Below are 25,752 nucleotides of genomic sequence, written 5' to 3'. Positions count from 1 at the left end.
CCTAATGTTCAATTACACTTACTGTAGACCTGCTTCACAAATAAACTTCCTTTGAAGAAGGAACTGAAGCAGACTACAGCTATACACTTCTTGTGAAATATTTTTGTTTACTTTCCCTTTCCCTCATCAGATTTTTAGTAATACTGAAAGTCCCTGTTTCAGTGCAAATAATAATGATACAGGAATAATTAAGCAAATAGTTATTTCTTAAAAGAAAAGAAATCTCTCAGTGTCTTTAGGCACTGCAAGATAAAAGTTAGATGGAGAAATTCAAAACAATGTTGTTGTTTTTTAAATTACATCTTGATCTGTTTTCAAATCAAATTAATTAAACATAATTTATCATTCCTTATCAAGCTAGTACTCCATTTACACTTCTTGTGGCCCTAACCACAGCCAACTTTCATTAAACATTCCAAATAAGAAAAAATAAAGGCAATATTATTTCTTCCTGTGTCAAGATTATATTAGTTAGAATGCAGTAAATTACCACATGCCTAATTTCCAAGATGTGTCACAGTAATATAGCCATGACTACGAAGCACAAAAGAATTAAGTCAGGTCTCATGGGGGGAAGGAGGGGTGTGGACAGAGACACAGACACATGAAAAAATCTTCTAATATTTTATAAATACAAATGGTGGCCAGTTGCTACAGGTATAATTTAAATGTGAGGTGCAAGATTAATTTTTCACTGGAGAAATATTACTTTCCAGTAAAATCAGTCATGATCTTCTCAATACTTGGGCACTCACAGGGGAAAGTTTCATTGAATGACCAGAATTGTCTAGTATCACTGAAGTTATTTGTTTTCAAAAGAATGGTGAAAGCACAGTATTATCTTTTTCTAGGGTTTCTATCCAAACAAATCCCTATCAGTGGAACAGAAGCCATTAGTATTTGATACAGTAGTCCTGCTTGAAAAATGTGTACCTATCAAAATATTTGTTTTATATATTTATATATATATATATATATAAATGCAAAGAGCAAAAAGCAGGAAAAGTAATGGGAACAGAAGCATTGCTACGATTTTTACTTACAATTCCAGAGTCATGTTTTGGTCTTATATTGTATAGTGACTTCCCCTTTTTCTGCCTGCAGACTTCCTCTGCTTCTTTAACTCTGAAGAGGAAAAAAAAAATATAAAATTTTATAAATATTCCTGTAGACCACCAACATTTTCAAAGACAATGCATTATATAACTTGCAAATTTAGGCCTGAGGTCGTAACTGGACAACTGTATTCTCCATACATTCATTAGCACACTCCACAAAATAGTACTTGCACTCTAGGGCTGTTGTGGCCATATCTGGCACTTTCAAGGACAGGCGTAATCAAATGCATAATCAATTCTAGTTACAAAAGCAATCAGTACTTAACTGCAGTTGAAGATTTAAATGTATGAGGGTTTTAAACACACTGGGTCACACGAAGTTTACATTTCAGAGCATTCATGCAAACATTGCTAAGAAAAACTCCTTTTTATCACTGTTTAAAATAATTCTTCATTCATTCCCAAACTCAGTACTTCAACTACACTTTAAACAAAGTTTCTCACCAAGCTATCTTTCCTTCCACCCATTTTTGTTTGGATTTAAAATGGTGAAATAGCTTTACCTAAATTTTCAGCTTCCACTCTAACTTAAAACAAAAAATGGAAAATTGCCATGGAACACATTGTTTAAACATGGTATGTGTCACTGCACACATGTCTTTCCTTCCAAAGCTGAGGAGCAGGTTACAGAAGTAAGGGTCCACTTCTTAGTACTTCCCAACTTGGCAAACACTACCAGATTAGGATCTTGTGAAATGCCACCACATTTTTGATGAGTGAGATGTCCTTTTTTTTGCCATGCAGATAGGAAACAAACTGTGAAAGGCAGAGGACTGTACTCAGACTGAAAGCCTGCCAGAATAATCTGATGGGGTGAATGTCACACCGTAAAATGTTTTTTTTACCACTTTTACTCATTTTGTAGATCAACCTCGTAAACACACGTGGTTACTGAAACACAGATAGTACAGATTTAAGTTATAGACTCTGAGCTCCTAAGACTTACATAAACATTTTCTATAAGACAACATTAAATCATGTGAGATCTGTATTTATTTATTTATAAATAAATTCTATATTGGCTTGCTCTTCCCAAAAATATAGACTTTAGATGGTGCGTACTCTGCCTTTTCATCATTATCCAACAGTAAAAAAACCAAATAACAGTTAAATGATATTGAAGAAATGATATATCCCTTGGCTGGTTCCTTGTGGTTCATCTCCAGACCAGTTATATGTCTGCTATTTCACTGAGGCTGCACAGGGCAATGTGAAAATCAGATTTTGTGTTACTATTATTTTTAATATTTTTCTGTGTGTGGTAAGGGCCAGATTTTGAAAATAAAACTCCAACTGTGTCTGCTAAGCACATTAAAAAACCAACTTCGCATTCATCTCTCCTTTATTCAACTTCACCAGACACACCTTGTTCTTTTCACAAGTTTCAAATTTATACTTAAAAAAATTAATTTAAATGTCAGTTCTTTTTAAGCACTTCCAACAAGCTGCCCTCTTCATTTGATAGCCTTATATGTTATCAGCGTAGGGAGACCTTTATGTGCACAGGTCGGGGGCAAAAAAAAAAGTTTTGAAAACTGAAGCTGTAGCAATTTCTATCTGACTGCAAATCAGATAGACTGCTGGAGCATAAACTAGAACAAAAGTTACATACAGCCAAGTAATTCACTTTTAAAATATATTTAAATAGATTTGGTAGAAGTGACAGCCAAGATGTGGTGACAGCTTCAAATAGAAGGTTATGGGAATTATGAAGAATGAAGAAGAAATGATGAAGAAAAATTCAAAGACATTTTCCTTCTCCTAAAACACTTTTTCTTCTGCTTTGTGTCTACTTATATCCAAAGGAGGAAAAGTATCTGTGACATTGATCTTTCCATGACCTTTTCCAAATATTCAGACATACTCCAACCTATCAAAAGACAATCTTACAAAGTCAGATATAAAATAGCATGTCTATCATATAATTTCCTTTTTTTCAAATTCAAATACAGCTGGCTCCCTTCAATGGTAAACATTATTTAAAGAACAAAATGAAATCTTTCTTGGGAGTAAGTTAGTATCAAATCCCAGGGACTGTATAAGTACTATTGAGCTTATCAAAATGACTGTTTTATAGAAGCAGTGTAATATATGCAGATATTCAGACTACTCAACATGCAAATGACAGCATATGTAACATACAAAAATATTTATCAAACCAGTTCACACAGATCCAGATGTTACTCTCAGGAAATACCAGGGAATCTTCAGTTCCAGTGTTTGTCCCACCTAAATATCCTCCTTCCAGGATAGATTAGCCACTGCTTGCTAACATACCAGGTCATGAGACAACACAGGTCTCTGTGGGTCTCATATCAATTCAAAACAAAAATCCTCACACAGAATGGAACCCTTGATAGTGCAGTTCTTTTTTAAAGAGCAGGTCCCATGAAGTGTCACTGTCAATGTAACATCTCTACATATTCTGCTTGTATTAGAGAAACAGCTATTTGGAGAAAGGCTGTCTCTGGTTGAAACAGCAAAATGCTAATAACATGCCGCTCTGTGAGGGAGGAAGTCAGAACTTCTGTGTCCCTTAGACTGCATTTCAAGAAATGATCCACAATCTCCAGACTGATAAATGGCAACCTTAAGCTTGTGCTACCCATTTTTCTAGGACTATGTAAGCGGTGCTTGTCTCACTAGTATGGTTGTGGACCTCAAGATTTTGGGAACTTTTATAAAATTCCTTGGAGTTTGAGGCTATTTCTTCATTCCAAGGGGAATGCAGAAGATGGGAAGCATTACTCTCTAATGCACCTAAAGCTGAGAGCTAGCAGGCACTCAGTTCCAGTTCCAACCATATCACTGACTCACTGTGTGGGTTTGGGACAGCTCACTGTCTCTTGGCTCCCATTCTGCTCTTTGTGCAGGAAGATTCAACTGGTTCGATAGAACCTCAGTGAAGTCAATACCTATACATATGCTTCTTCAGCAAGAAATGTCCTTAGAAATATAATGATAGGACACCAAAGGCTCATTGTGAGCAGGCTTAGTTTGTGACCATGTTAATTCTGGAAGCAAAGAGAGCTGTCTTAATCTACAGGTGTATCTAAAAAAAAAAAAAAAAAAACAGAGACTGGTGAAATATAGAGGAAAAGACAACCATTAGCCTTCCACAGGCCTAAATCATAAACTAGTGAAAGTGGTTATCAATTTCTACAGTGTGCAAGTATATTTTCTGAAGACTGATCATTCAGCTAAATAAGAATTTTATTACATGTAAAATTCAAATAATATAATCCTTCTAGAAGAGCAAAAGGATGTGTTTTGATAGGAGCATCCACGCCATTTAAACAGCATAATCTAGAAAAGCAGATAAAAGGTTACCTTTAAAACAAGAAAAATAGTCCTAGTTCAGCTGGAAAATAACTGCCACTGGCAATTTTTTGTCAGCTTCTTAGGTTTTCTCTATTGGCCATGAAAAATTCTTTGTCTTTCCATAACACTAACGAGACTTAGGTGATACCATGTTGCTTCTGTAAACTCATGCCTGGTACAAGTCATACTTGTCACAGTGGCAAGCAAACTCATGCATACCTTCTTCGTGCTCAGGCTTTTCCGGCACTACTTCCCACTGACTTTGGTGACACCCTGCTCACCATGGAGGTGCAAGATAATAATTTAAGACAAAAAGCTAAGTGCAAAAATTGTATGAACACTAGTGACCGAGTTAACGGTTGTGAGATGTTACAGCTTTATGAAGAAATTATTGGTTCTAATTCAATAATGGAAGGAGGCAAGAGGATATTTGGAGAAAACAATGCAAGTCTCCCAACAATCATAAAAGGAGGAACAATTGCATACAATGATGTACTTCCAGGCTCTAGGTCAAAATGACACTGTGCCAATGCAGAGCTCAAAGAGCTCCTAGAGCACAAAAGAGTTAAAAAAAAGTTAAATCCCCACTCCTAGGAAAGGAGTGGGGATTCAGTTGTCAGGCCCTGTATGGAAAGATAGGCTGCCACCTGGGATGTGGAAAAAGAGTCTGAGAAAAGTGAGTGTTCCCCAGTTCCTGAGAATTATGACCCTTAGGCAAAGGTAGGCATGTGTATAGATTGATTTATTGTTCTGAAGATCTATTTTCACTTAAACTATTTAGTTCTACACTACTAATACTTTGTGTTAGAGAGGCTGTTCGGTCCCTTTATAGAACCATCACTCTCAATTGCATCTGAATACTCAGAAGCAGGACAGATCCTCAAGCCATGATCTGAGAGTGGGAGAGTAAGATGGAGGTGGCAAGGGACATGACATGGTCTTGAAGAAGCCAGGTACTACAGTTAACTTGGTAAGTGTGATGGGAATGATTTGCAAGCTTGCAGTGTGCTAAGCTTCTCTGCTAAACTGATGCTCAAATTATCTCACTTCATACTTCTCAACTGCTTTGAAAACTCACTTGCTTTCAGAAAATTGGTTTCAGTTCATTTACTATCAACTCCTGTCACATCTTATGCCAATTCTGTCTTAAAAGTGAGCATATCAGTTTGATAGAAAAGATATCAGATGCATTACCTTTAGCAATTTTTGCCTCTAACTTATTTTCCCAAATAATGTCCTGATTTTGTCTTAATGAGAACATAATCCTACAAAAACTAGTCTTCTCATCCTATACAACCAGGGACTTGATTAACTGTAGTAATCTGAACAGCAAAGTTATTACAGCAATGGACCCAACTTCAGGCCCAGGGCACATTCTGTAAACACCTGTTAAGAATGTTCATCACTTGAATCTCTCTTAATATTAAATTTAGCTAAAGCATTGCTTGTATTATTTGAGAAAGAATATGCTTCTAAGCAGCTCAACAATAAGAAAGCATGTAGGGAACATACAACAGTGATTCATGGATCACTTAAAAAAAAAAATTAAAAAAATCTCCAAGTGGATGAACAGCCAGTCACTTACAAAAACTAAGAATTACAGTCCCAAAATCTGCTACTTAATAAGATTCACAGTCTAACAATTGCTGCCCATAACAAAAGATTCTTATTTCTTATTTCCATCATAAAAAAAACCTCTTCTCCAGAACTTTCACCTCCTACTACCTGATATTTATTGTGAGACAAACATATAAAAACTACGATTAAGTTTAAAGACAGTCTGTAAGATAAATAAGCAAGTTACACTTTGGCATGCACACAGGAAAAAGAAACCAGACTTCCTTGCAAATCCAAAGGACAGAGTATTTTTATCTGCCTTCTAGACCAATAGCCAGCCGGGCCACAACATATCAAGGCTTAGAGACTTTCTGTCATCATCCAATCCATTGAAGGTGCAGCCACTTTCCTGCCACTAAATATTATTAATTTTGTCTGAAGTTTCTGTGGCAGACAGGTTCATTTCCTACTGGCTCCTTGGTTGCCTTACACTTCTCTAGTGAGCACTATGACATGACAAATGTAATCACAGTGAGAAGACTGGAAAGTTATGTGCCTTTGGTAGTAGAGCTGCTCACAAAAACTTCCACGATAAGCTCAGACAGATATTACTTTTACAGTTGACAGTATAGTTCATGAAACCCAAAAGACATTTTTCTGCAGATAGTCTGTATTTTTTAACATAAAACAAAGCCAAGGCCAATACCCTTTATACTACTGAGTGCTTATTATTAGATAAATAAAACCGGTGTTGCCAAAATATATTATGTAGCTTTGTCTGGGTTGGAGATTGGTTTGAACTTGTTTATAATAATAATAGTACCTTTATATACAAAAACAAATAGAAAAAAAAATCTTTAGCAAAATTGTCAAGTGCCAGACGTCTTTCAGATTTCAAAACTTTAAAACTCTTTCCTTAAAAACTCTTCCAGGGCAATGTGCCTGTATTTTTTTTTCGTTGACTGAAATATTGAAAATATTTTTTGCTAAGGAGTTTATCTTCAGAAGAAAAAGAAATCCCCCTCAAAGAAACCCCAAAACAACAAAAACAAAAGACCCCCCAAAAAAACCAACCCAAACAAAAAAAACTCCCCAAAAAACAGAATGGAAAATTATAATTCCCAGCATAAAAGTAGAGTAAAAAATGTAGAGCTTTTACATTCACGCCAATAGGGTTGAAATGATGACACAGATATGATTCAGTAACTGACTGCAAAGACTTTATACAGATAAGAAGCACACTGTAGTGTACATCGTCCCCTCAAACTGACTGATGAAACCTAACCTCTGCCTACCAACAAAGAGATAATGTGTTAGACTATCATGACACCCCTGCCAGCTTCTTGTATGACTACTTCTAAGACCACGAGGCAGACAGTGGCTGTTAGAAAGATGCAGTGATTAATCATAATTTTGCTCATAGCACCATGGACAAATAGATGAAAATTTTTTAATATGGGCACTTAACACAGAATAACCTGCAGCAGGACACTGATTAAGATCCCTCCTCTGTCAACAGTGTAGAGTAGACTTTGGGGAATACATTTCATGTCAAATGGGTCTAAACTAAGGCTTTGAGGCCAATTGAAATGAAAATTAGACTTTTCCTATTTGCAGAGTTTCACTGTAATCCACCACACACTTCACAATATTCTGAAAGAATTTAAATTCTGAAGTATTCAGTTTCACTTCGTTCTGTCTGTCAATCATAAATCATACTCTTGGTGATGTAGGGGTTCTGCTCTTGTCTGTTCAGAGACACACAGATGTACATAAATAAAAAAAAGAATACTGTTTGAAACATGATTTAAAAATTATCATTTTAACATTAAAGAAAATTTCACCTTGAAAATGTCATGATGTAAAGAAATTGAGCTGTTAAGTATGGCTATGTTTCTAATAAAATGCAAACATGCATATATCCACTTAAATACACTAAATACATTTAATGACTTCTGTCATCAAATTGTCAAAGTGGCCAGTATTTCAGGCTATACCTGAAGAAACTCATTAGTGAACAGAAATGTGAAACTCCCTGTTAGCTGTAAAACATTTTTAAGCAGCAGATGCAGTAAAAGAAGGAAAAAAATTCAAGATGTAGAAAAGGATTAGAAAAGTCTCAGTAAAACGACCTCCTGGAGAAGACGACTGTCTTAAAGAGGATATGGACATACCCTGGACAGAGGAGTTGCTACACAGGGTATACTAGGGCTACTACACTGGATAATCGATAGCTACAAGATTGGCAGTACAAGCCAAGATGAGAATTGAGTGAATAGAAGAGATCAGTGAAAAGAAAATAAAAAAAAGTAGAAGTCAGCTGGAGAGATACCACATTAAAAGATCTTCAGTGCAGGAGATGGGAAAATAAGACTCCTTGAGCTTTGCTGCATGAGGTAAAAAGTGCCCATTCATCATTATGTAATGACTCAAAAGTTACTGCAGACACATCAAGGCTCTTCGCAAATATGTGAAATAACTCCTGATGTTAGACTAGTCCCTATATCAATACAATAAAACACGCACGCAGCCATGCACTTTCCCTTAATGGATGTTGCTATTATGCCAGCTCCATGCACTGGTTTGCTAAACTGTCAGTAACCAAGGAAGTTAACACCTTCAGCACTTCAGGATCAGTCTGCATTAGAGTAGATTTTAAGTATTTGAAAGCATCTCAAACTTTCGGGGACTAATATTTTAATGACAAATGCTGCTCATTTACAAAACATTACAATGCTTTATTGAACATCAAATGCCAAAGTAATCATTTTGTCTGGAAAAGAAGGAGTATACTATAGTACTACTAGAAGTATAAAAAGCCTAGTACGTGACAAAAATTCCGCTTAAAAATTTTAATTATCTTCACCAATATGCAAGTATCTATTGAATATGCTGGCCTGTTTTTTATCATAGGCAAATGTCTTTTTTTTTTTTTTTTTTTTTTTTTTTTACAAGAACTGGTGAACTGGAAAAGGTTAAAAAAGATTGAAAAGATCACTACACAGTAGGAATAATGGTACACCATATTACTATCACACCTAGTCTGACATTATTATAGCTGGGAAAACAGGCTGTAAACATCACGATGAGATGACAATTGGTATCTACCTTCTGTTATACACAGCACATAATAGGATGCAACATAATGTGCTAATATGACACACCACTGTCACCAGGCAAATAGAAACGCTGAAAAGCCCTTCTGCTATTTATGTGGGGGAATTCTGGAATCTAGCCTCATGCAAGTCACAAAAATTAGGAAGGATTGCAGATTTGGACTTAGTTTTTTACTAGATCCTCTGCTTTGTTGAAGTGTACTATTTGTAAGCACCAGTTGGTTCACAGTGGCAAAAAGAAATATTTGTCCCTGCCTCATAAAATGTAGGATTACTTATAAATGTTAGACAAAGGTATTCAAAAGGATTTTCCACCAACCAGATGGGGAAACTTATCTCCAAATGCTTTTAATTCTCACAAAATTTTCCCTCAAAAGCAATGTTAAAAAATGAAAGTTCAGTTCACCTCCTCTAACCAAAATACAACAGTGTTTTCATTGAAAGAAAAAAAAAAAAAAGACTAATTGCCAAAAACGCACAAGAAGAAAAAAAACCCTATACTGAAATGTTGTGCAACTTCTTTCAGCTAGACAGCAAACTGTCTCTTTGTGAGGCACTGCCTTGCAGGACTGTTCCTAGCTGCTGAATCTTTGGTGTGTTTGAGCATTTTTAAGAAATTTTCCAAAGACCATAACAGTATTTTCAGATCAGAAAGCTATTTTATTTCAAGTTAAAATTTTGAAATACTCCCCAAAACTGAAGATCCTTCTAATTAATCAATTTAATGTTGTGTAAACTGTCTTCTGTTTTGAAATGTCATTATGAGTTCTAAATTCAAGCCTACCAGCATTCAACTGAGCTGATTAGAATGCAATAAAGACATTGAGATTAAAGTTCCCAAGTCAGAAAATGTATCTATCCATGACTACTTACTAACATGATGCTTGGAGTTTTTAGCTGGCATTACAAGAGCATGCCAAGCAAAATGTGACCCCACTAAACATACTCCACATGTTCATCATTTCCCTCTCATGTTGCAACTCCACATACATTTTTCTTCTCTTTACTTCCATTTCTGCATTTCTTTGCAAGTGCCTATTCCCATGTCCCTCGATTTCTCACTCTCAAGTCTGACTCACTGGTTCATATTATAAGCACTAACAAAATATCCCTTAAATTACTCTGAGGACATTGCCTGTGCTATGGGATTTAATGCCCTCCTCTGCAAGCAGAAGTGGCAACTTACCAATATGCTCCTCACTATGCAATGTACAGATATCCAATGCCAGACTTTAAATTGCTCAACAGCAAGTTTTAAATCATCCTGCCGAGGAGTCTGTAGGGAGACATACCAGTCTTTCTGCAGAGGGAGATCAATGAGCTGTGGAGACACACTGGCCAGGAATCTCCCTTTCATCTAGATATACACAGTGTGACACACCAGGTGCCAGCTTAACTGCTATTCTTACGGGAATGGGCAACTTCTGCATTTGAGAGACGAGTGCGTTTTTTTGAGTTTATAGATTATTTTTAATGTGTCAAAGATTTATCGTGGGAGTTAAAGAGTTGAATAAAGTCAGCCAGAAGAAATTCTCAAGATTAGTGTGATGCAAGATATCAGGGACTTACAGAATTTTACCATCACGTTGATCCTGCTTATGAACTCTCCTCTGCTGGCATTCCTGACACAGTCAGTCTGTTCAGCTACATGCCTCCTCGTAAAGGCAAGGGACTGACTGAGCTTATGAGCAAACAATTTGAAGAAACAGAAACACATCCAGAACTGGAGTGGACAAACAAGTGTAAACACCTCCCTTGTACCCACAGAAAGCGGAAGTGAAAGTGCAGCCCTGCATATGAGTTTCTGCCATATTACTGACCTGTATCTAGTAAGATCTGAACTGGCATTTACTACCTAAAGATAGTGATACTAGCCTTTGACAGACAGGGTGTATTTCATGGCCATAAAGAAAAGATGAAGCTGTAGTCCTAAAGATGAATCATTGCTGTCCATGTCAATATGAGAGTGACAAATAATTGTATTTTTATAAAGGATTCACATATTCCATATTTGATATGCTACCATAACCAGCAGTAGCTCAACTTTTTTTATTTATCATAACATTTCAAGACTTCCCTCTTGGGCTATGTTGGGTGTTGCCTCATGAGCTCTTTTTTCTTTCCATTCCCAGGACAGAATACCTTTTCCTGGTTCCTAGGAAGGTAGAGTCTGAGCAACAGATTCTGCAGGTCTTTGCTGGTTGTAAAGAAAAATAAAAATATTTCTTGCTCTTACAGAAGTGCTAGACTGGAATAGTGCAGTTAAGGCTGAATATATCTACCTTGAAAATACAAAGAAAACAAGGTGGGACTGAAAGAAAGAGATTAATAAGAAAAGGGTTAATATATTTATAAGTCAGACTGTACAAGACACTGGCTCTCACTACAGAAAGAAAAAAAAAAAAGGCATTTGTAGATTAGTGGTGTGACCACCTAAGATTTTTTCCATGAAGGTAAGACTTTTGCATAGCTGTTACTGCAGCTGTGTATTATCTGGCTCTGTGTATTCAGACAGCAATGTGCTTCAATGGGCATGTAGCACCCGAAATTCATGTATAGATAATGAAAATGCTGAACAGAAAGACTGCAAAGTTCAAAATCATACTTTGACTTTTGAAACAACAATGAAAAAATTTTAGGGAAAATACATTAGCTCTTCTAGTCTTTCTTGATGATCAAGCATAAAATGCAGGCTATACTGACATAGACCTTCCAAGAGTTTGCAAAGTATGAATGCAAACCATAGACTATCAGGGATATTAAATAAATCATAGGGACAATAATAAATAAGAGGACAATGATAACAACAACTTCAAAAAGTCAAAACATGTTGCAGTAAGTTTGATTGTGGATTTCCTTTGGTTGTTTTTTGTTTTGTTTTTCTTGGGACTTTTTGTTTTGTTTGTTTTGTGGGGTTTTTTTCCTAAACTTGCTTAATCAGAAAGAAGTAATAATACTTCAAAAATTTTCACTTAAAGGGATACCATATTTAGGACAGACATAGCACCAGACATTTCAGCTTCCACAAAATATTTTCAGGAACTTTATAAATAACCCAGATTTCAATTTCTATTGGAATGGTCTAGTTAGCCTTAAGTATAGCGTGACCACAAGAAATAGTACAGTTTAGAAAACCTCTTGGCAGACCTATGCTTCTATTGTAATTTTCGGGTGCATTTTTCTTTTTATTGCTACTGTATTTAACAGTTTATCATGCATAATTTTCTCTACAGATAATATTTTCCAGTTCTGCTTTACTTCAAGTGAGGGAAGAGTGAAAGCCGTAGAAAACTTCATAAAAATTGTTTTTAACTTCGCACCATATTTCTTTTCTCATCTTCCCATACAAAAATACAAAGTCTCACACTTCAATGTTTATCTTTTGCATATAAATGCCTGGCAAACCGATATGCAAGTTGAAATGCCAGGGGGAAAGTGATTAAAATAAAAATTGGCTGACTGCTTTCTTTAAAACATACACATTTAATCTACCAGTAACAAAAAGTAGTACCACCTTAGGAAAATACCATCTATGAAAATCTTTTGGGTAAATTATTGTAAAACAGTGTGATGCATATTTGCAGAGACTAAATAAGGAACAGCCTTTATTAACAGTCCATATGGAAACTGGGATATAAAATATTCTAGAAACTTTGCCCACAGCATAGAAGTTTGTTGAACTAAACACTGAAGAGGCAAAACCAAAAAACCCCAAACCAATCAGGGGGTGAGAAAGCTGATCAAAATAAAAAAGGAAAAGATAATAAAGATATACATTTTATAAATAAGTATTGCAAATAAAGATTGTTTCATGAGGAAGAAACCTGGTTAATAGTTCACCAAAGATGTCATACCATAATCCCTTAAAAAGTCTCACTGTTTCTGTCACTTGATTTTGCCACCAAGGAACAACTACAGAAAGTTTCTCTGACCATTAAAGTTCTACCCTACTCTTCAACTTTACCAGTACAAAAACACTTAAGAACCTCAGCTAAAAGGAAAAAAAAATCTACTTTCTTGAAATAAATGATTGTATTTCAGTGGCAATAGATGGATTTCAGATTTGTGTCACCTACAGATCTGCTGATCTAGACTGAGATCATGTTGTACATTCTCACACCTTTGGACAACATGTATTTTTCCATCGAGATTTTTCTCTTTTGACCTCTCAATACCAGATACTTCAAATACTTCATATCACAGCATCTTAAGAGAGGTAGAAATGTAAAATAAAAAAATAAAAATAAAAAAAAAAAAAAAAAAAAAAAAAAAAAAAAAAAAAAAAAAAAAAAAAAAAAAAAAAAAAAAAAAAAAAAAAAAAAAAAAAAAAAAAAAAAAAAAAAAAAAAAAAAAAAAAAAAAAAAAAAAGAAAGCCTAAAAGATAACTTCAGATATCATGCTGACCTATGATAGGAGGCAAAGAATTTTCTGTGCAAGGGCTTTGATAAGAGTTGTTTAACCAAAAAAGATTTTTCATTTTTGGGAAAATATCTTACTTGGAAAATTGTTACTCTTGCTGTCAATTTGGCAAAAATATTTTCATTCCTAAAATGTAATGAAGAGAGCTTGTCTTGCCAGACCTAACAAAGCACCGTGCCAAACATTTTTGAGAGATGAGCACAACCAAGACATCAAAGGTTTCCTAAGCCTAAACCCTTCCTCACCTGAACAAATTAAATAGAGCAGAAGAGTTTAACTTGATAAGACAACTAAAAATTAAAATTCAAACCAAAAATCTACCTGTGATTTTCAGAAGGTGTCATTTTCAGTCTTAATGACTTCCTGGACTGAAGTTACACAGTCCTGTCTGACCTCCTGGGAGAGCCTCCTTCAACCCATCAGTTCCAAGTCTGGGTTTGGATCTCTCTGCTGTTCTTCCTAGGGACCTCCCAATTTCTTTTCCCACTGTAGGTCCTCTTCACTGTGCTTTCCCTTCCCTGTCACATCCTGCACCTGCAGCCATTTTGTAGGTTATACACATTCAGTTCCTTTCAGGCTAAAAACACCCTTGTCCTAGAAGGGACAAGCTGGCGGACAACGTTTTTACTGCTGCTTCAATACATCCTCTTAGTATACATATACATTGGACTGAGAGAGAGAGTTACATGATTGTATCACAGCCCCATTCTTCTCTTAAGCTTGATGTGCTTAAGAAAAATAGGAGGAACAGGTTTTTTGCTTATTTAATGTCTTTAAAAGTAAAGTATTTTGAAGTGAGAACCCTCTGGAGGATTTTTTTGCTGTGGTTTTTTTGTTTGTTTGTTTGTTTTGTTTTTTTCCATTTGTTCTTGTTTTTTTTTTCAGAAAAATAGTTTAGTATTTTTAAATAAAAGCACATTTTCCTAAATCCTTTTCTATAAAATATACAAAATTAAATTAACCTGTTATTAAATAGGTAGCAAAATCCCTGCATAGGAAACTAAAGATAGTATTTAAGTGACAACTCAGTTTCAAAGAGATACACTTAATTACATAAAATTAAGCCAGACAGCCAATAAAATGAAATAGATTCCTAGAGATCTGCTGTACTGTGTTAACATTCTCACCATGTTCTTGTAATAGTAGCAGAATTCAGTTTTCTTATCTGTGAGACTGCTTGTTCCAAAATGTATCCACTTACAGCAAATATATATGGTATACACAACATTGATTGTATTGGTGCCTAAGGAAAGTTTTCTAAGGAAAGTAACTTCCTAAACCAGTAATCTTAGGTCTGTGACAATTACATAGGATGAGTATCCTTGAAAAAGAGGTCTGCACTTGTCAATTTATCTAATAATGGACTGATATCAATAATTTAATGAATATAAAGATTCAACTGTGTTAATATTTAGACTCAGAAGTAGCTTCATTATCTGTATACCACGATCAGTCAGGTTGCTAAGAGTTGTAGGTTTATATAACAGTGCTTAGAATTTTCATGTTTGTATTTGTTTAGTTTGTCCTTATATGGCATTTATTACTTTTTAAACAACTGATTAATTCTTGGCATAATTTTATAAACAAAGGGTGACCATGATGGACTATCTGCATGCAGATGAAAGCAAACTTCGTAACTTCTCTAAAACATGGACCAGACAGCATGGCTAATTTTTCAAAACTACTGTCTCATTTCTTTATGCCATATATACCACGTGTTTGTGTCCATGGGTTGTGATTTGCTATACGGTGCCTTTCTTTTAATGCAGGGTCAATTACTCCTTCTGTCTTCCTTTTCCCAACATCATTTGACAAATACTTAAAATACGCCATGTCTTGATGCCTTGACTTTTTTGACTAAATATGCTAATGGAAAATATTTAATCAACTTTCAGACCTGAAACAAGTTTCCCATTCTTTGGACTCATAGTAGCCTAGTAGTAGCATGCTCTGCCAAAAAACATTGTTCAAGTAAGGGACTCAAAAAACTTTAGCACAAACTGGTATTAAAATCCCACTCAAAAATTATGGTGTATGGGGTCTTGGGAGTGGTGGGGGTGGGTATCGTGATCTGTTAGAACAACAACAACAACAACAAAAACAACAACAACAAAAAAACCAAAAACAAACCAAAATTTGAGAAAACTCCAAAAGGCATTAAATAGGTTGTGTGCCAGTGAGGTGAGGCTGACTGGTTTCTGTGCAATTGCTCCTAATAACATGCTTTGAGAAAAGCCTTTGAACAAACAAATAAATGTACCTTTCTTGAAGAATAAGTTTGTTTTCCTTCTTCCAGAAGTCTTTGAAGTCAGAACTGAATTCATGCCAAATACTGAAGAAAGAATGTGGTGACACCTCTTTTTCTCCCATTTTTGGTTTCATACAGAAATAGGCTGTAGTTTCCAAAAAACTGTCAAAGAAAGCAAAACCAGCAAATGTTACAGTACTCACTGATGTAAATTTTTTTTTCTTACTTAACATTGACATAGTATTTAATCATTCTTGGTAGCAGATCTAAAATGAAAGAATTCAAAATCATAACAGTTCTGAGCTCTTCATATACAGGCAGGTATATGAAGATGATTCTTCAGTGAAGTTGGGATCTGGCATTTATCATAAGTTCAGGTTTTGATCAAAGTATTTTCCATTTCAAATTTCAAATATTCAGTTGTAGTGAATTCACTGTCCACAGCCTTGCAAATCCAGATATCCACACACGCCCATATACTGCTTTTCTGTTGTGTTTAAAGCTGTTACCAAAACACAGAGTGAAAGCCCATAAAGGACTGTAAATAAACTTCTTTGAGTTCTGCCAGATCTATACTACAACACAGTAGCTTAGGTTGGAGCCTACACAGAAATATCAAAACTCAAACCTGCTGTGTACTAAACAAGAAATGACACAACAGAAAACCAGGCCAGGAGCAGCTGTGCCAGAAAACAGGTGCCCATTGTGATGCTGCCAGAACAATCTCACAACCCTTTCTCAGCACAGCAAATGTAAAACTAGTGCAGTAAACACAAAAACTACCCAAGTATGAACTACTGCTGAAATGCAAAGGTCATATTTCCAACACTGAGTGAGGACTGTACTGCAACTAAACATATTTCTGAGTTTGAAATGTTTCTATTATATTTTAGGAATGTTACAGGAAGGTACAGAATAATTATGTAAAAAAAATATTTGCTTGATTAACTATTACTACATTTTCTTTTTTCACTTAATATTTTGCAAATACTGGACATTTTAAGAACATTTTCCCCATCTGAAGCTCAATGTAGAAGACCCTGGAGAATTGTTAATTTTATGAAAAATTCAGTGGGAAGCTGTACCTAGAAATATAATTGTAGGTGCTTTGCTCAGTGATCTATTAGTACCCAAAATTACACTCCTGTAGTAATTTTCTATGAAACATACATGAGTTTTAATCACTTTAGCTGTGCGGAAAAAATGCAATTCCAGTTAAATGGAAGGAAATGTCATTTTAGTTACAGAAGTTGCATCTTCATTCATGGACTCTGATGGTGACAATAATATACAAAGATTCAGGTATTCAGAAGAGTCAATCTCACAGAGTCTCCATGTTGTTTTCCCCAATGTGAAAAATAAACGTCTATGTACATTATCCTATTTCTCAATAAAAAAGCCTAGAACTTGAAAATTTAACATGAGTTTAACAATCAAATTCTATACACTTTTTCTCTTTATTTGTATATCATGTTTCCATCTGCTGGAGCAAATTGTAGCTGTTGAGCAACAAAGTTGTAGCACAGAAAAATACAGAACAGTAAAACATTCTCATTTTTTAAATCTTGGCATTTATACTAAAATGCCACCTTATCCAAGCATGCTTTTTCTTCAGATCTCTCAGCCTACCATGGCACTCTGTTCTGTAAGTCAGTGCTTGGTTAATACATAGAATATCTTTTTTTGTGGCTGCATTTTATTGTTTGTTTGTTTGTTTTTTAAATGATTTATAGATGAATAATACTACTGATTTAAATATTTCATTTTAATTACCTATTTACATCCCCCCATTTTATTCTAATGAAAATATTTATCATATATTGTCATATATTTTCAACTTTTTGCAAGACTGCAAATATATCAGGGAGATCTTTTGGTTTTCCTCCCAAACTCTTCCCCTGGATTTACAGTTCTGAAGCTGGCTAGTGGGGGAGTCATATCAAGGTCTCATTTGACTACTCAGAATGAACTGACAATATTTTTGAAGGAACATTCACTGTCCCTGGAGGGTTTTAAGATGAGGTTGGATGTGGCACTGAGTGCCATGATCTAGTAATCCCAGTGGGGTTGGATCAAGGGTTGGTCTTGATGATCTCGAAGGTCTCTTCCAACCCAGTTAATTCTATGATTCTATGAGGAATAAAGAACAAGAGACAAATCTGGAGGCATCAGCTCAGTCAATGGCTTATTTTGTAAGAAGTTCTGTGAATGGAGGCCATTAATGGTTTGCAGAACAGAGCAAGATACACATTCAAATAAGAAACCTTGTTTTGAGAAATGTGTCTTCAAAACATTTTGCAAATGAGAATAATGAGAAAAGAATTTGATGGTGAATGACCATCAAGACAGAATTCCATCACAGGAAAACATACCAAGAAACAGGAAGCCAATCAAAATAAAATTCATACTCCATAGGAGAATGCTCAATAAAAATAATAAAAAAAAGGTAAACAGCACTATAACTCTTCAATTATTACAACTATCCTCTGGGAGGAGAAGGAGATAGCCAATATTTTTTTTCTCTGGTGAGCGAAAATCTCCCTGAAGGACACTTGTATAGCCGGTATAACCTTACACATGCATACAGCTGTGTCTAATAGCTGTAAGGTAATTACTAGGTTTATAGAAAGAAAAGAAATGCTCATACAGGTTGCTTGCCTCCCTGACAGTTACTTTGGGAGGTAAGGGAAATAAGCCGTCTGTGAAATGTGAAACAGCAGCAGCGTAGCAGGTTGTCATTGTTAATACGTCACACCTTTCTAATGCCCAGTAACAATGCGCAAGACATCAGCTGCAACACAGTAACACTTCAGGGCACAAATCTCCATGAATCAATTTTTTTTTTTCTATACATAGAGATCAAACAGCCAAGACAGTCATTGTATTTCTTCCAGCCAGAGAGGCCTACCCTTATTTAGCAGGGGTTTTCGTAGAGTGTGTTTAGAAGACATACGGAAACCTGCTTGCTATACATTTGATGCTGTCATTTTTGTAGTACAAGACAAAGTGGCAAAATTCACACATGAAAGACAAAGCAAACAAAGTGAATCCAAATGCATCAAATAATAAAACATGGACAGCAGTAAATCCTCTCTGTTACCATGGTCTTTAAATATCTGATTTGGAAATGTTTACATATGTCAAACTAGACATATCTCAAAGCTGATTCTGGGAGGGGACACAAATTTTAAATACCAAGAGAAATTTGGATGACATTGCCATAGCCCCAAGACTAGATACCATCCTTTCAGACTTCAGCCAGGCAACAAATACCTTTTCTCTGATGTTCTTCTCTTGGGCAGCCCAATCAAATTTTCATATTGATTCTTCAGAAGATTTTGAAACAAAACATCTGCAAATACCACTGTTGCTAGTCCTGACTAGGAATAGCTTTTTTTATCAAATAAGGGACTGGAGTTCAAAAGCCTTTTGTTTCTATATTCAAATTAATTTCTGCATCATACAATCTTGAGAAACTCATCTGACCTCTCTGAATTTCACTTCACCTATCTGGAAAATTAATCATTTATTATGAAACAAGTATTGCTAAGCTTGTTTAGTGTCCATTTCTCAAATGAAAATGTTCCTAGTTTTCTATACGCTTCATGAGTGTCTTAAAGGAAAAGAATGTGCCTTAGAAAAGATCTTGCAGTCATGGAAGAGGGAAGGAAGGGCATGCGAGTTATTTTCCGGGATTAAAAGAGGTAAAGGAGGTCACTGCCTTTGCTTCAAACAGCCTGACTTTTCAAGCATGATTAAAAATAAGCCAGTGATGATCACACCACTGTCTTATCCTGACATGGCAAAAGCCAGAATTCTTTAAACAGCTTTCAGACTGGGTTTCATATCCCTCATACTGGCCCTGAAGGAGAACTAAACATCAGCTCTCTCAAAACAATGTAAGAGTTGCTCATCCCTGACAAGTAAGTTAGGAAATAAGATTAAGGAAGATGGTTAGTTCCTTTTCTCCCTTTCTTGTCTTCTAACTTCCTTGGTTCAAGTGTTCATGCAGTTCAGAAAAACTACTGCTTACTCTTACTCAAATGTGGAAATTTGAAGAATGAATCACTGGCCTTTTCTCTGTGCTCCCTTGTGTACAACTATGAGACTATGAAAGTGATTTTTCTATTTGGAGGGGAGAAAGGAATGGATGTACTAACAGCCAAACCAAATTTAATCACACGAGAAAGAGAAGAATTCACATTGCAAATGGGTCATTGACAGCATTTCTACCTAATGGATCTGGTCCATTAGGAATATTTTAAGAGCAGCTACAGATTATTCAGCTTTTTTCTCTGTTCCATTCTGAAACCAGTTAGCAAAAAGTTGCAGACAATAATTCAGATTCAAGTCTTCTGTCTGTGATGCACTGGCCAGTTTATAAATATGTATAACATATGTTTGCACACATGCACATATGTATGCAAATGTGCACAGTAGCTCACGCTACGCAGAGGGAGAGGATCTAGAGCAGCTGGAAACAACAAAAATACTTATTTTGCTTTAAAAAAAAAAAAAAGGAAAAAGAAAGCAATATATCAAAGTATCAGCAATGCTAAACAATCGACACCAGTAGGTTCATTTCAGCATTATTTGATCAGGCTTCTGTGGCCAAACAAATAGCAAAGTAACCACAGGTACAGACATGCCCTGGCTGACCTTTCTGAGGAAAGGTGGACATATACACAAACACACATGCATCCAGTTTCCCCAAGCAGCCAACTAAATCACATGCAAAGGTAAAAATTTGTTTCAATGTGAACTTAAAAGCATGAAAAAGTATTTCTACAATTCTGCACTGTTTAACAGACTACATATTTTGGTTGCAGTTCAAACCTGGATATTCTTGACTATTTGGGTTTGCCTTTATAATTTGCTAAGCATTATTTATGTACATTTGAGATTAAGAACAGGTACTGTTAGCGGTGGTACTATGTTAGTTCTGTGAAGCAGTTGTGTTTCAGAAGCAGTTCTAAGTCAGGTTGGAGCTGCTAAGGTGCATTTTGGTTTGATTAAATTCACAAATAAAATTTGGAACTAAGCATTGTGTACCAAACGAAAGAAGGTAAAAGGGAAAGAAAAGACTGTATGTGCCTCCTACTACTTTAAATCTGACATGAGTTGTATTTAAAGCCAAACTGAGTTGGTGGGCGTATAAGCCTGTTCAGTGTTGATCCTGAATTGTTGACTGCATAGGGAAGATGAGTACAATATATAGGTAAGGGTACTTGCTTTCTGGAAAAGCTAATAATTTCAATCATCATATTAATTCTTGTTTTCTTTTATAAAGTGGCCAAGACTTTGTCCGTATTCTCTTTGCGTATTCAACATCTGAAAGCACTAATGAGAGTTAGTGTTCAGACAGAATACCAAGCAGTTCAACAAAGTAACAAAAAATTATGTAAAAAGAAACAGAATCAGTATCCTGGGTATTGAAATAGCACAAAACTGCAAGAAACTTTATGAGTATAGTATCCTGACAAGGCTGCATTCTGTTGAGAGTCCTTCTCTGCGCTAAAACTTCACATCACTTACTTTGGAAAAAAAAAAAAAAAAGAAGAAGGTGAAGAATCATTGCCTCTCCTCAGTGCGGTCCCTTGTGCTGCATAATTACAAGTAAGAAAATATAAAAGTTAAATATAGGTTCAGTCAAGATATCTAGTACTTAAATGCTGGTAAGAAATTTCTTGTTGTCCTTTATTTTCACCCCTTTTTATTAAGGAAGAAAAGAAACTTTCTTTTATTAAAAAGAAAGTTGAGATAATATGCCAGCTTAAGTTAGCTGCCAGAACCATTAATCTCTTCTTTCATTTGCCAATTTATATTGTGTAACTATGTATTTTGTAATATTGTTCCTTAGAAAACAAAGGTCTCAAGAGATTTTTCCTTTCCTCCAAAAAAAACCTGCCAAACATTTGCAATGTTTTGAATCCTAAGTCATCTCCCTCATCTCTAGTCCCTTGCCTCCTATAAATTCATATTAAACAAAAAAGTTTTTTATTGCTCCAACATATGAAAATTAACAGCTTCAATAACAACCAAAAAAATCCCTCTACCTTTGAAGTATCATTTTTTTCTCCCAACAAAAGCCGAACAAAAAGCATCCAAGGGGAAGAGCAGAAAAATGTTTTGATAGGCCAGTCTGTCTTGTTCACGAGAATTTTGACATTCTCCTTCCCAATACTAGGAACGTTTTTCAGCTTTAATGTTCATCTACAATGATCAATGTTATCAGCTGTATATATTGATTAGTAACACGAATGCACAACTTCCATATTTTATATGGATGGCAGCAGACCCATTAACTGAAGCAGAGCATAGACTGTGACACAGACTGTAAATTCAATAGGTACTAGGAGTATAACTTTGCACTCAAACATTTAGTGAAACCTTAAATTTTAGGTAGACTGATGATCCCATGGTGCTAACAACGAATAAACCCTTCACATATGAGAATACCACTTCAACCTCAGTTTAAATTGTTATTCCAGACCCTTATATTTACTTCATTCAGTGTGTAAGTATTTCTTTAGTCCTTTAGTCCTGTCTTTCAGGAACAAAGTGCTTTGTAACAGAAAGTTGCAAAGCAGCAACAAAATATGGCCATAACTAAATTAAATTATACTTCTGTTGAAAAGTGAATTTGAGAAATGAGATTTTCACAGTCTTTTTAATTTAGAAAATAATTTTATCAGGTCTAGATTAAAGTATATTGGTTGGGTATGATGAAATTTGCCAAATCATAGGATTAGGTGCTAAATTTTCTCAGGAGGGATCTATCTTGGAAGGCAGAACTTTTCTGATGACAAAAAAAATATATTAAAAAGTCATTCTGCATAGACTGAGTCAGCCTCTGTCCATTTGAAAATCAAAGATCAGGAAATGTAGGTTAGAAGAATTGTTGCTACCTTCACTGTATCACATACAAAGCACTTGTCATCCACAGCTCACCCAGCAACTGGGGTTCATATGAAGCTAAATTCTGTTGTGCATATTTAAAGGTTAAGTCTCTGTTCAAGAATATTATAAAGACTAAAATATGAATTGAGAGAATACATTAGAAACAAAACTAACTTTATGTTCTTTTTTGTGTCTGACATTTGAACAGGCAACTCTGAGAAAAAAAAAAAAAAAACATTTTTAGCATGACTCTCTAAATGCATTTTTAATTTGCATGTGCTTTTTTGTGCCATTTCAAAATAACAACTTTAAACTGATTTCAACTTTCTCTCAAAAACTTGGCTTGAGGTAGTTACAGTTCCCTAGTTGCACTGGTGTTAGCTGTAATCCATGTAATCTGCACACTTTGCATGAATGTATAGGCTCTTGTTCTTGGAGTTTACTGCTTTTAATTTTATATTAGTGTGGATATCATGCCCATGTGTGCCAGCTAAGCTGCTATGTAGGCACACGGATAGATCTATGCTAAACTGGTCATAGACAATATAAGCATGAATAAAACAGTGTTATGTAATTGTGTGCACTGCAAAGTCAGGTCTAGCAATATATCCAAGAGAAAATTATTTGCCTCACTTAAAAAGGCTAACATATGAGCTTCAAACATATTAAATAACCTTTAGACAATTCAGGAAATGTGCCAGTAGACACCAAATAGAGCAGTAGAATGAATTTCAACATCAGTGATCAGACACACAAGCTCCTAGCCTCAGTGTTGTAAGAAACAACTAAATGCCTCATGTTAAAGCCCAACTTGACTTCAGATGTTTCTATTAACATATCTTCATTGTCTAGCACAATGGAAGCCTGAGCAATCATTATTGCTTAAAGAGGTTATAATTACATATGGAAGTAGTGCACAACTGTTGTGCATTTATGGACATCAGCCTCAGCCTTGTAATCTCCCTGCTGTCATGGTATGGCTCACTTTTATAACTAAAATTCATGCAAAGCAAAGGTCAGACTTATCTACAATAATAATAATAGCAATTATATAATGAAATAATAATTTGTCTTAAATCTGCAACAGATTATTTAGATATCTAGACAGAAAACACACACATGGTTTACCAAATTTCAGGCACACATAAGATTAACGTGTGCTCTAAGAATATAATTCAGTACAGATTAAATTTTATATATATAAACTGACAAATATACACTCTAAATATAGCAAGTGAAATTAATGTACTGGGGGTTTGGGGCATAATCATGCTCTCTTTTCCATTTTAGTGCTCAAGTCTAACATAATTCAGTTTCTGTTCTTTGAAAATTATAGAATAAAAATGCCCTGAAATACTTGTTTATTATAGCATTTTAAATATCTTGCGTTAACAGTTTCATCTTAATACTTTGCAGTTGCCCTGCAGAGTGTTCTTACTTAATTCAATGTGCAAGCGCTCTCTTCTTAAGATGCATCCACTAATATCATCATGGGCCAGTACAGCTATGAATTGAAGAAATCCAGCCTTTGCTGAAAACACTAACTGTTTTCATGGGGGCTTTCATATTCTCAGAGTCAATTACAACAAAATACCATGAAAGAAAATTGAAAGACTTTGATATCTATCTTAATGAACTGTCAGGTTGAAAAGGTTTTTACGTGCATTTTTCAAATGTTAAGCATTTAAGATTCAACTCTCAAGTTATCCCAGTATATTCCTTTCATAGTGGTTACAGTATCTTAGTATAGATGAGTACAGAAAATGGGCAGTATTTTTTAAAGGATTAAGTCTAAATGAGAAGGTGGCAGCCATTAGAATTAACAGAAATACTGTATTAAATAACCATGTCACTCTGGGTCTGAGAGTACTCAATATTGACACATACAAGCAAAGCTAAATAAACCATAATCCTTTGGCTTGGGAGTGCTATCTCATGTCTGGAGGAGTTGTTCCCATCCCTTCCAAGGACTACATAAAGGCTTCATGGTGTTTTGGGTCTGGGGTGACCATTTCCCTAGTTGTTTTCCTTAAGGTGAAGAAGGAAGTTTTACCTCCTCAACAGACTGATTAAGGTAGAACCATCTTATAGGCAGCAGTTGAGAGAACAAGTGTGAAAGGTTATCTCATGAGAAGCATTCATTTAAGACATAGTGCAGAAGGGATCTGGCCCACTAAAGCTGTTTCTGAACTAGCTCGTTAAGGCAATCAAGATACAAGGCAACAAGATCGAGAAATAAAACTGAGGAAGAGTAAAGAGACAGCAATTTTTTTTCCTAATCACTTCATCTCCATGTATGAGAAGAACAGTGGAGTTTCAGTAGTAGGCTGAAGCAAGCCCTATACTGTGACGGGCTTGTGGATGGCAGCCTTCCATCAGCTGGAAACTGCTATGGAAGGAATGACCTATATCATACAGATTACTACTGGTTCATTCCCGGACGAGTTAATGCAGTTGTGACCTAATTAAATCCCCTCCTTGACATTCTGCTTTTCTATTTGCATATACATTACAACAACAATATAATTTAATAATACTTAAAGTAAAAACATACAACAAGAAAGCAAGCATCCACTGTAGAGGTAAATTGACATAAGAGTAAAAAAGACATGTTATCCACACTGAAGTCACAGTCATTGCAAATGGGAATGCTGTACTATGAAGGTCTTAGGAAACAATCTAACCAAACAGCTCAGGTGGAAAATATAATGAAAGAAAAATCCTACTGCATAATCAGAAGCTGATGCACAATGGAGAGGAAATGTAGCTAATTACACACGCACACAAGCATTTTATTTCAGCTGCAACAGCTCAAGAGGAGTATCTTGAATTTTTGAGGGCTACTGCTGGGCATAAACTGGAATCCAAAAAAATATGCAACACTGAAATATTTCAATTTCTGTATTTTTTCCCCCCACTAATTACATTAGCTACATGATTGTTGTTGGTTTTTTGTGGGTGGGTTTTTTTTGTTTGTTTGTTTTGTTGTTGTTGTTGTTGGGGTTTGTTTTGTTTTGAGTTTTTTGTTTTTTTTTTTTTTTTTTTTTTTTTTTTTTTTTTTTTTTTTTTTTTT

General features: G+C 35.3%; 1 protein-coding gene across 1 annotated transcript in view; it reads right to left on the bottom strand.

Annotated features, from left to right (window-relative positions):
* FMN2 (formin 2) overlaps nt 1-25,752 on the bottom strand; it is a 183,902-nt gene that overhangs the window by 855 nt on the left and 157,295 nt on the right. Inside the window, exons 15-16 of the mRNA XM_027895764.1 lie at nt 15,792-15,941; nt 1,044-1,125 (exon numbers count right to left, since the gene is read on the bottom strand). Of these exons, the coding sequence (XP_027751565.1) occupies nt 1,044-1,125; nt 15,792-15,941 (232 nt within the window). The remainder of the gene's footprint in view (nt 1-1,043; nt 1,126-15,791; nt 15,942-25,752) is intronic.

The sequence above is a fragment of the Empidonax traillii genome, unplaced genomic scaffold, assembly GCF_003031625.1.
Source record: "Empidonax traillii isolate 1590-97213 ecotype Southwest subspecies unplaced genomic scaffold, ASM303162v1 scaffold466:size1224651, whole genome shotgun sequence".
NCBI classification, from domain to species: domain Eukaryota; kingdom Metazoa; phylum Chordata; class Aves; order Passeriformes; family Tyrannidae; genus Empidonax; species Empidonax traillii.
Note: the sequence above shows the minus strand (reverse complement) of the source record. Positions and strands in the feature narration are given on the sequence as shown.